Source organism: Sus scrofa, chromosome 3 (assembly GCF_000003025.6).
Source record: "Sus scrofa isolate TJ Tabasco breed Duroc chromosome 3, Sscrofa11.1, whole genome shotgun sequence".
Taxonomy (NCBI): Eukaryota; Metazoa; Chordata; class Mammalia; order Artiodactyla; family Suidae; genus Sus; species Sus scrofa.
Window position 1 is genome coordinate 103,803,824 of NC_010445.4, and position 12,279 is coordinate 103,816,102.

The window sequence follows — 12,279 nt, forward strand, 5'->3', positions numbered from 1 at the left end:
TTGGCTTTCAGAGATAAAACTGTCTAAAATCTATCCCTTTTTCCTCCCTCAGAATGTAAATGGCCATATCCTCAAAAAGGCAAAGCTCCCAACGACGGAAAGTGAGGCAAGATTTTTCAAGATCTGCATTTGACAAGATGATGGAATGTTCTGCCTCTGCAGAATTATAAACACACACTCCAAGGGGCCCAAGCCCACACATCCTGTAGGCATGATTCCTCATACCTTGTAGGTCTGAAGTAGTCCAACTAATTCTTAATATCAGAGTCAGTTCAGGCCACTCCTTCTCAAGACCGTTTTGCCTTAATTTGGCAAGTCTTTGGGAGTCTTTAAAAAAAAAAAAAAAAAGGTATCACAAGTCTCCAATACTGAGATGCCTTTTGTCTTATCACAGCTGTGAACCGTTTTGCTTGTGGCCTTTGGATAAGATGCTAAATAAGTTACCTCTTGTAGACCAGGACTTTGCAGGCTCAGGTTTCATGGTGCCCTGCCAGAAATTCCTTTCTGTTTTGAATCTGAGATGTTTGTTTATGGTTTTTGTTTTGAAATGCTAAATAAGACGGGCACAGTCTCTAGTTACAGCCTATACTTCCTCCCCCCCCCCCCCCCACTGCCATAGCCAGAGTGCCTGGTTGCTAAGGACTTAGTTAAAATTTCCAAAGAGGAGACTCTAAATTCTCCTCAGGAACTAGAGGTGTAAAATGACAACACCTTGAAATACAATGAACACTTAATTTTCTTTAAATGTTCACAAGACAAAGGTTTTTAGGATATTTCAAAATAAAGGTATTCTTTTTGGATTTGAAAAACATATACTTGAACGAAATCCTGAAATTTGGAAATTTACCTCATCTTGCTGTGGCTTACATGTTTGAATATCAGCACTCTTGATAAAGAGACACTACAATGATAAGTACTAAATAGAGTTTCTGGGGGAAAAAAAAACGAAAAAAGAATTCAATTTCTACTATGTGATAATAAGGCTTCATTGTCAAGAAGAACATTAAAAAAGAATTGTCAACTACTGATTCTAAGGACTGTATCATCTCTATGTTCTTTCCCCTACTTCCATAATAGCCAATATAAGGCATTTGCCTTATGAGTGCTGAGCCCATATTTACTAGATGAAAATGATATGCAGTACCAGGCATGAAGGAAAGGGAGTTCTGTGTTCCTAAGGTGGGACCACACCTACACTAGGAATCAAAGAGGTAAGAAGTCAGGTGTTTTAATTCTAGGCTTTCTTTTCTAGCTTTCCACTGAAGCACACAGAATCTCCGGAGAAACTACAGTGCAAATCCACAGTAAAGCTGCAGTATTAGTCCATGTGAAAGATGGATGGAACACAATGCAGATGTACTCTGGGCGGCACACCATCTCCTGTTCCCTCCAAGCCCACCCTGGTCTTAGATCTGGCAGGTCCACTGCTGCTTCCTTCTGGAACCCCAGTGATCCCAAGTTGCCTGGTGATGCTCAGGGGTCTCTGCTGTTTTCAGCCATGTCTGGAAACCCACAGAAGACATTTTTACAATAAAAGGAAATTTAATGCATTTTTCAGGAAACCAGATGCCATCCCTATTAAGATATGGCACCTTCTAGAAACTATTCATTTGATACAGCTCTCTAGAAACAAGGATTCAAACCACAAAATAGGGCAGATGTCCACATTCTCCTGAAACACTGAGACTGGGAATTACGGTCACACTGGATCCAACCAATGAAGTTTTGGTCCAGAGGCCCTGGACTCACGTATTCAGTCCCTCACAGTCTCTTTCTGATATACATCTTTGGAATCCCCTGTTGAAGAGATATAGTTAAGTGTGGTCAAGGCATGAGTAGGTCCACAAAGGAGATTTTTAAAAACTTAATATAAACAGAAAGCTAACAAAGAAAAAAATGAGAAAGGACAGAAAAAGAATGAAAATTAGAATATTAACTAGCTTTTAAAAAAATCTATGTGGTGGAGTTCCCTTATGGAGCTGCAGGTTAAGGATCCAGCGTTGTCACTGCACTGGCATGGGTCACTGCTGCGGCGGGGGTTGGATCCCTGACCTAGGAACTTCCACCTACTGTGGGCGAGGCCAAAAAACAAATAAATAATCAAAATTAAAAAAAAAATCAATTTGGCACCAGTAACTCTACTAACCATATACACATATTTTTGTGCATATGTACATGTATACACACATACATAACAAACATACATGTAATCATGTACACATTTAATAATTCCCTCCAATCCTCACTATAAATATTTGATTAAAGCTATTACTTTGTATTTTTGCAGACAAGGAAACTGAAGCCCAAAACAATTAAACAAACTGGTTACTCACAGCTGAAAAACAACAGAGCTGAGATTTGAACATAGGTTTGTCTGGTCCCAATGCCATATTTTCTCTTTCCTACAACATCCTGCACAAAGCAGTGGGAAGGAGGGAGGAAAAGAGACCCCCAGGCCAGGCTTGCTGCCACCCCTCTCACCAGTTCCACATCCTTCCTGGTATCAGAGTCGGAGTTAGGGCCCCTCTTAGCTGCTCCTGAGATGCCCAGCACTTCCTACCCCAGGGCTAACCAGCTTAAAGGAACTGTTCTGGGCTAGAATGAATTGTCCCAGTTTTTACTTCTACCTTCAGACCATGGCCTCTGTGAAAGCAGGACCCACATCTTTCTTACTTTGAAAAATAATTATTAGCCTAGCAAGTAGCATTACCAAACCCCATACTTACGCTACATGCTTTATGTGCACTAACTTTTTGCTCCTGCAAGTGTGGTCCTGGGACCAGCAGCATCATCGGCATCACCTGGGAGTCGACCAGAGGTACAGAATCTCAAGCTCCAACCTCACCTACCGCATGAGAATCTGCAGGTGATTTGTATGCACGTTAACACTTCAAAAGCACGGTTTTATCTCATTCATCCTTGCAACAAACATAGGTGGCCCCTATTGCAATTAACAGCTAGGGAAACTGAGGCCTAGAGAAGGTGACTAAAGTACAGGACAAAGACCAGAGCCACAATAGCTGCTTAGTAAATACTCGTGGGAGAAGGATGGCAGGGAAACAGGCAGGGCTGGAAAGAATAGAGGAAAGGCCTGGTCAAATGTCTCACCTCTGGTTTTGTCTGGTTTGCACCAAGGGCCAGGATAGGTGAGACTGGGGTCCTGACACAAGTGGGCTGCAGCAATACAAGCTGTTTCCTCAGCCCAAGCCAGGCTAAACCCTGTGCTGACCACCAGTGTGGACACTTCAGGAGTAGGAGCAAAATCTTCTTCCAGAATATTAATGTGAAGGAAAACATAACATTGCTGGTTTTAAGCGTGAGTTTAGATGCTCCCCCTTCCCCAAATGAAATTTAGCCTCCGGATAAATGGTTACATTGACAATTCCTACAACTTAAAGCAAAAAACTTCAGTTCTCCCTCTTTACTTTTACCAAGATAAACACGTTTGGTAGAAATTATGTAGAACCAAGTATAACAAATGGGTACCTAGAGGAAAGGTAACAAGCAGCTTTAAAGGTCTTTAAATAAGTTGTTTAACTCAATGCATTTATGGTGCTGGGGTAGGAAGGGAGGGGACTTAAACTCAGTAATAATTCACTCCCTTTTATGAGCCCAAGCTCCCTAACTACTAGATCAATTACTCAGGTGGATGAGGATTAAACAGAACAAGAGGAGGCACCCACATCAAGTTGTTTTACTTATACTGATTAGCAGCTTTGTTGTTAAGTGTTTACCACATGCTAGTCACTCTTCTAAGTGCTTCACGGGGATTCATTCTGAGTCCTTGTACCAACCCTATATTAACCCCACTAAACAAAAGAGAAAACTGAAATGCACAGAAGCAGAGTGCAGATCTGACGCCAGAAACCAAGTTTCCAACCATTTCAACCACTGACACTTTTGGGTCCAGGTATGAGTACTTCACAAAGGGAATTAACTGGGGCTGGGGTAGGAAGGTAAAGAATTGAACCTTCTTCGGTTAGGAACTGCAGAAGAAAAAAAGATCTTGAATTTTTTTTCTCATGCAAGCCCCAAATGAACACTTACCAGCCTTTACCTTGAGGGCATTCCTTTTCTTTTTTTTTTCTTTTTGGCCATGCATGTGGAAGTTCCCAGGCCAGGGATCAAACCTGAGTCATAGCAGTGACCCAAATCACAGCAGTGACAATGCCGATCCTTAACCCACTACCCTACCAGGGAACTCCCCTTGAAGGCATTCTTTTATCCTTCATTCATTTTTTGGCTGCGGGGCATACAGGGATCAGATTCGAGCTGAAGTCTCGACCTAAGCCACACCTACGGCACTGCCCGATCCTTAACCCACTGTGGCAGTTCAGGGATGGAACCTGCCTCCCGATGCTCCCAAGACACCACCAATCCTGTTGTGCTACAGTGGGAACTCCTTGAGGGCATTCTTAAGCTTAAGCATTTTCAACCACTCCTCTGTCCCTAAGACTGCTGAGGTCTTGTCCAAACACAGAGGTGTTCCCTGATGTGATCAGGCAAACTGGCCAGGGCAAGTAGCAGAGAGTGGGTGAAATCGGGAGCTGCTGATAAAGGGACACCTCTCAGTGCACTGCCCACACTCACCCCTTGAGGAGAACAAGCTCAAACAAAGAGAAAATCACTTTCCAAAGGAAACTTGCCATTCTGAACCACAGCTGGTAGAGCATTAAGAATGCAGGCTCATTCTTAGATGTTGGGAAACACTCTGATATGCATCGCACAACACTAAGGATGGGTAGGATCCCTTCCCCCCACCAAAAGGGAGCTCTTACCCAGACTTTTAAACCTAGCTGGAATTTGAATTCTCCTTAGCTCTGCCACCAGAGCCTGAAAAGATGATCTAAGATCCTATGATTCCTAGAACAAATTTTAACCACATTATCCCACTTGCTAACTAATCATACATAGACCTGAGAAATCACTTCTACTTGGCTTGAACTTACAGTATTGTGTAGACTTCTGAAGGTCTTGCTGCCTCATTCTTGATGTTGATTAAAAGACTGTTTGGAGTAGGGCACAGGTCTGGGAGGTCTCCAGGCCTCCCAGCTCCTCCTCTGCCCCAGCAGAAGGCCTTGTCCAGAGAAGATGATCAATAAATGAGTGATTGATTTTTATGCAGAGACAAGTCAGAGCTTTAAAAATTCAGCTTTGGAGAATTCGACCTCTGAGAAGGAAAGCTTTAGGCTTTCAGCTTGTTATTCATGCAGGCTTGGCTAGTCTGCTGTTTCTTCCTCAAGTAGTTAACTGGGGTGTCTCCAAAACCCTGGTACTGCATGTGCCATGTGGAACATGGTGTTACAGGAGCCTGCTTCACCAAAAGCATTTCTCTTACACTCATTTCGCCATCTCCTATTCAAAGGCATTTACACGCTCAAGCAGCACTGCCGTCTCTCATGTCAGTGCCATAGCCTGAAAGATGTTAAACACACCCACATTTTTCAGGAATTTCACAATTAATGTCTGGAATGTGTTTTGGATTATTCTTCAAAGGATGACATAGTTGCCCTAAGATGAATTCAATATTTTTCTCTTCTCCCATTTGTCATTCTTTAGTCCTCCCACTCCATTATCTTTTTAGGCTCATCTCTTTTATTTCCCCCAACCTCACAATTCCTGTTCCTTGCATCTTCAAATTGTTCCCTTGTTCATGCAGATCATCAAATTTTTGTTGTTGTTGTTTTATGTTTTTTTTTTGTTGTTGTTGTTTTTAGGGCCACTCCTGCAGCATATGGAAGTTCCCAGGCTAGGGGTCCAATTGGAGCTACAGCTGCTGGCCTACACCACAGCCACAGCAACTCGGGATCCGAGCCGTATCTGCTACCTACACCACAGCTCATAGCAACACCGGATCCTTAACCCACTGAGCGAGGCCAGGGATCAAACCCGCATCACCATGGATCCTGAAGGTGGGTTTGTTAACTGCTGAGCCATGAAAGGAACACCCAGATTATCACATTTTAATCAAGCCACAATCACAGAAATCTGCACCGTATCACTAATACCTCCTACCACTGGCTGTAAAGCCCAAAGTCTAAGGATTATTCAGATGGTTTTCTTCATAAGTTAGTAATAAATACTATTATTTATGGCAATAAATTAACCTGTATGCTCACCACCATACTGCCAACATATTACTTGTAGAATCTCTGGTCACTGCTGAATATGTGTTAATGGCAGCAAAATTTCTAGCCTTGCTATTTTCGCCCTTCTGGTGCTATACGATTTATCTGCCCTTTTCAAGTGTTTTATGTGACTGGACTCCTCAATGACAGTGAGGATTCTGTAAACTTGATAGTCAAAGTAAAGGTCATGAAGTCTCATCATTTGTATATATGCAGTGAATAGTCTCTCCATGTTTTGTCAATATTTACTTTGGGGAAGAACTAATTATTTCCTTGTTTACTTACTTTGGTTCCTCTTCCCATGCTATTTTAACGTGATTTTATAGGCCCTCTGCTTGCTTCTGTCTCTGGCATCTAAGAGCTCATTCCACCTAAAGCCTTTAGAGATGGAAAATGAAACACCTTCCTCGGAAAAAAAGAAGCCCTCACACAAATGAACCTATCTTCAAAACGGACTCAAGAGACATGGAGAACAGACGTGTGGTTGTCAAGGGGGAAGGGGTAGGAGTGGGATGGACTGGGAGTTTGGGCTTAGTAGACGCAAACTGTTACATTTAGGTTTTTTTTTGGGGGGGGTGGCTTTTTTTTTTTTTTTATAAGGGCTGCACCTGAGGCATATGGAAGTTCCCAGGTCAGAAATCAAATCGGAGCTACAGCTCACAGCAATGGAGGATCCTGAACCCACTGAGCCAGGCCAGGGATCAAATCCAATCCTCATGGACACCAGTCAGATTCGTTTCCACTGCACCACAATGGGGCAGTTTGAATTCCAGCAAACTATTACATTTAGAATGGATAGGCAATGAGGTCCTACTGTATAGCTTAGGGAGCCATATTCAAACTCCTGGGACAGACCATGATGGAAGATAATATATAAAAAAGAAATATATATATATGTGTATATATATAGCTGAGTCACTTTGCTGTACAGCAGAAATGAGCATAACATTGTCAACTATATTTTAATAAAAAAGATTTTTTTAAAGGATCCCTGGGATTTTTAATTTTTCTAACGCCAGTACAGGAGTATTAATCCATCTGCTTTTATTTAATTAGTAAAAATGGAAATGCATGGCTCTTAACTCCAAGTCCTGTCTTGCATCGAGCTAAGGGGCATCTGCGGCTGTGCACAACCAAATGGTTTGGCGCATTCCCTGGCCTCCTAGACCTGCTCTCTGGGGTCTCACCTCAGATCCTCTACAATCTTCCAAGGAATCATTCCCTCCACTGACCGTCCTCTGGTGATCAGAAGAGAAACAACAACCTTCTAAAGCCGACAGTTTCAGAAAACAACATTCTGTTCTTTGCTGTTAAGCATCTACCACATACCCTTGGTTCTACTTACTGCCCTATGAAAAGCGGGTGAGAGGAAAAGTTGAAACACCTGGGGGAAATCAAAGGCGGATTGGGTTTTGAAAGGGAGAATTTTCAGATGGCAGTGGTGAAAACACAGACGGTTCAGTTCTGTAAACATGAAGCATCGCCAGAGGGGAAAAAAATAAAAGCTGGTGCTTATCTGGCTCTAATTCAACAAAGTTCTCAGAGCAAAACACTCACTAGTGTCCACTAGGTTCCAAATCACTCTGTGCTCATGAACTGTCAAACTCAAGCCATAATGACTGAGTTTACCTAGAGGGGGCTGGTCATGCTCCCCACCCCCACCCCCCTCATCCCTTACTGTACTATTCCACAGAGGACAGAAAAGAGGTCCTCAGCCCTTGTCTCCAAATACAATCCTGTCTAATCAAAAAAGTCTTCCTAGAAAATCCCACTTGAGCAGGTTTTTCAAAACTCTGATTTCCCCAAGAGGTCTCCCATCCAGTCTCCTTCAGAAGTTCAGAATTCAAACTTATTTCTCTGACTTCTAGGTGGTTTACCTAGAGGCAGGCGGCCTAGTCAAAGAGCAGCCCCTTAGGAGGCTGCCACAGGCAACAGGAAGACTCATCATTGGACACAGGGAAGGGGACCTGTATCCTCCTGGAGGCCTAAAAGCACTCGGTAGACAGAGCAGAGAAAATTCAATCAACTAGCTCAATTTTAAATGCATGTAGGCAAAAATAATTTTTTAAGGAATTAAATCAGGATTCACTTAATAACAATCTAAATGATGCCGAAAATAATTCCAAGTGTGTCACATGATTCACTAAGATCCAACTTCTCACAGCATTTAACCTTTCAAAAAATATTTTTTCTTCAATGGTCTTTCTACAGAGAAGCCTGTTCATCCATGTATTAAATGCACATTCATTGAGAGCCTACTAGGAGCCAGTAGTGTGCCTTAAAAACCTAAGGCAGGGAGCCATAATTTGGAAGGGGTCCATTTCAGTCCTTGATTTATCTAACTCACTTTGTGAACTGCAGTTAAAAACATAATTTTCTCACAAAGCCAATACGGGTGATACAAATAAAAATTACTGCAAGTTGGCAAACAGCAATGTAATTTGTATTAAATTATGTCATTGAAGAGGTAGATTAGTCATGATAATATTTCTATACTACGCAATACGTTTTCTCAGGGTAGTCAAATAAGAAGTTTTCAAAGGAGTTTTCATTAACAGATACAACCAGTAGGGGTCATTTTCCTGCAAAAATTGCAGCAAAAGAGATTTCAACATGAATAACATCGATTCCTATTCCTCTTATGATAATCACATGTGAATATCTGAATAAAAATGGGAATTGAGGGAAATACTGGTCACTGAGAAATTTCTTGCCACATAACAAAAATGAGCGAAGTCAGTACTTTCTACAGAATTACTGCTATGGAATGACTCCTATAATTCTTAAAAAGAAGGAAGAAGGCTACTCACTTATCCTTTGTTTTCCATAAATCTGTGGTAAAGTGAAATGCTTTAAGTTGTAGATACCCTACTGAAACATCTGTCTAAAACCAACCATTTTATCATTCCAGGTAACACTGCCCTTCTTACTCTGAGTTCCTGGATTTAGAATGCAACTTAACTGCTGCTTTTAGAGTTCTAAAAAACAAAATAAAATAAAAAGTGCGCCTGAGTACACAACTTTGGTAGTTGAAAACAGGCCGGATAGACTGGAAGTGTTGCTAAAGAACACTAAATGAGATACGGCAATAAATACTTGCAAGCATTTTCAAGGCTAATACCAAGCACATGGGGTGTTACCCAGAAGAAAGGAAGCTATGAGGGATCGCATCATTTCAGAGGAATGAAAGGCTCACCAACAAACTGCCAAAATAACTCCATATTATGACACCGGGATGATGTTGCCAAAACACTTGATTACCGTGAATGTTCCCTGAGCTCCACATTTCCTTCACCAGAAATCTATCACAAAGAAACAAAACAAGGGTTAGAGTCTTTAGAACCTTCCCAAATCCTTCTCAGAGCATAGCAGTTTCCACCACATTTAACCTTGTTTCAGGTTGCTTGTTCTTTTTAGATTTATGGGAGGCTGGCTTAAGTAAATTATACACTCCAAGTGGCAGGGTTCAAAGATGCATCTTTTGGTCCAACTCATTCAGAATTCCCAAAGCCAAACATAAAATTGTCTCAGAAGTTAATCTCCTGGCCATTCTTCTTTTTGAGACAAATGAAAACATGCTACAAAATGGGACTTTATACCAGGTGAGAGGTTTTTGTAACCTGAGGCAAACAAACTCCTCCTCTAACCCAGTGTCCTAAGGGTGCAGCAGAGCACTTCCCTGTGAGAGTTCCCTTCACTCATTACTGCCCACTAGCTTCCAAACCAGAAAGGCCTTCTCAATTTTCCAGAACTGTCCCAAGTTTAAAAACTGCAGGTACCGATGAATATGAAATATATTAAGAAAACCACAGGATGAGACCCATTTATCCTTAAGACTGCCACTTCCTTTCTCAGTATCTCATCATAATAAATAAACACATACACAGAAGGATGCTTCCGAATAAATCCCTCTCTGGTCTCATGCATGCTGGCTCTAAGTATTAAGGAAGGGGCAGGGCAGAGGGCGCCTGTCCCTCCTCCTCTCAGTTCCTCCAGATGCAGCTCTCCGCTCAAACACCCGGATACCTCCAAACAGCATCAACGTCAACGTCAGCCCAAGGAGGGATCTCACTTTTAACTGATGCTCCTTGAGTCCTCCCAGTAACCAAATAAAAAGAACTCAGTGTTTCTCTTAAGACCCCTAAATCGGACCAGGCCCCCCGAGGCTGGTGGCCAGGGCTTAAGGTTTACACCCCCAACAGTGCTTCTCCCACGGAGGAAGGCTCCACGAATCTAATCACTCTCCCTCCATCAGACACCGCGGTGCACAATACTTAGTGGAAAAACCAGCAGAACAATCCTCGCCATTAAACACACAAATAGAAGTAACTGGCAACACGATTAGAAACACGTGGATATCTGATCTTAAAAAGCAGCCTCTAATAGAAACAACTTTTCACCCCTAGGTCCAAGCCCCCCGCTCTCCGCCCCTTCATTCAGGAGAGAAAGCCTCTGACCATTTTCAATAGGCAAATAAATGAGTAACCACCGTATGTAACTTCCCTTGGGCTGACATATTCCGGAGCTGAAATTGATTTATATGCGCAGGAGGAGGAAGGGGGTGACGGAAAAGAGCAAGGAAAAAATAATAAAAGAGTCACACAGGGAGTGTGAGCTGGAGACACGTCTCCGCCAGCAGAAAATGGACTTTTGCGGACACGGTGAAGCACTTGGTTCCACACTGCGCTAGTGCGGGGAGGGCGGCAGGGGCTGGACTCCCCGAGGGGCTCGCGACAGCCTCTGCAGTGCCCCCTGCCCGTGGCGCCCCCACGTCGGGGAGCACAGCCGGGACACCCCACCCAGCCGCAGCCCGATAGGCCACACGTGTGAGCTTCTGTACGCGGCCGGGGGCGACTCCCCTCTCTCTAGCCTCCACCCACGAAATCCAACCTCAACCGCGGCCTGCCAGGCATCAGGGGGAACAGCGAGCGGGAACCCAGGGACGCGGGGCTCTCTGCCGGGGGCGGGGGCATCCCTCCTCCCGCGGAGCCCTCTCTCCTCGGGAAAGTCTCAGCCAAACTTTGTTCCGCGCAGCCAGCGCAGAGGGGGCGGCGCGGGCCAGGTGGGAGGGGGCACGCGGCGGGCGGCCGTACCTTCGCAGACGCCCACTTCGTACTCGGTGATGGAGTCGCCATTGAGCGGGGGGCGGATGACACAGCGCAGCCCCCGGTCGCAGGCTCCGTGGAGCCCGTAGGCGCCGCCGCAGCTCTCGTTCCTCTGGCGGGCGCACATGTAGCAGCAGCCGCAGACGCCCTGCACGATGCTCCCGGGGCAGCTCCTGGGCTCTTCGCACTTGGACTCGTCGCAGGGCAGGCAGACCAGCGCCCGGGTGCCAGAGCGCGCCAGCAGCAGCAAGAGCCCCAGCAGCGAGCCGGCCAGCCCCCTGCCCCCCGCCACCAAGTACATCCTCCTGCGCCGCCGCCTCCTCCTCGCAGTCGGGCCGGGAGCGGGGCGGGCGCCCTCCCCTGTGCGGGGCACACGCGCCGCCGCCGCCGCACCCGCAGCCCGCGGTCCTCGCCGCCCCCCTCGGGGCCCCCGGGGCGCGCCTCCCCTGGCGGGGCGAGGCCCCCGCCCCCTCTGCGGGCCGCGCCGACCCCGAGCCCACTAGCGTTGGCGCCAGCGGGGGCCTCCCCTCTTCCTCCTCCTCCCGGGAGGGAGGGGGAAAAAAGAAAAAAAGTTTCCTCCCGGCAGCTCCGGTTCAACCCAAACTTCTGGCGGCGGCGGCAGCGGCTGCGCCCGGCTCCAGCTCCGGCTGGCGGCGCCTCCTCCCTCTCCTCCTCCGCGTCGGCCGGCCCCGCGGCAGTGGCGGTTGCGGTGGCGGCGCAGCCTCCGGGCCGGTCCCCGCCTCCCGAGCAGCCGAGTGGGCGCGGTGGCGCAGCAGAAGGTCCGCGGCGTCCGCTCCGCGCGCCTGGTTCGCCTCACTCCTGCGCCGCTCCTCCGGGCGCTTGTTTATGGCTCGAGCCTCTGCCGCTCCGGCTGCGCCCTCCCCCATCCTACCTCATCCCCCAGCCCGCGCCGCGCGCCGCTCATTGGCTGCCCCCCACCCCTCCCGGCCCGGCCGGCTCCCTCCCCCTCCTCCGCCCTCCCTACCCGGCGGCCGGGCCCTTCCTCCCTCGCACGCCTCCCCCCACCCCCCCCACGCTCCTCCTGT

General features: G+C 46.3%; 1 protein-coding gene across 4 annotated transcripts in view; it reads right to left on the reverse strand.

Annotated features, from left to right (window-relative positions):
• CRIM1 (cysteine rich transmembrane BMP regulator 1) overlaps nucleotides 1-11,670 on the reverse strand; it is a 203,263-nt gene extending 191,593 nt beyond the window's left edge. For 3 of the 4 annotated variants that reach the window (XM_021087638.1, XM_021087639.1, XM_021087637.1), the window contains exon 1: nucleotides 11,222-11,633. In XM_021087638.1, the coding sequence (XP_020943297.1) occupies nucleotides 11,222-11,534 (313 nt within the window). In that variant the 5' untranslated portion in view covers nucleotides 11,535-11,633. Of the gene's footprint in view, nucleotides 1-11,221 lie in introns of all 4 variants that reach the window. The other variant, XM_021087640.1, reaches the window with a different exon arrangement.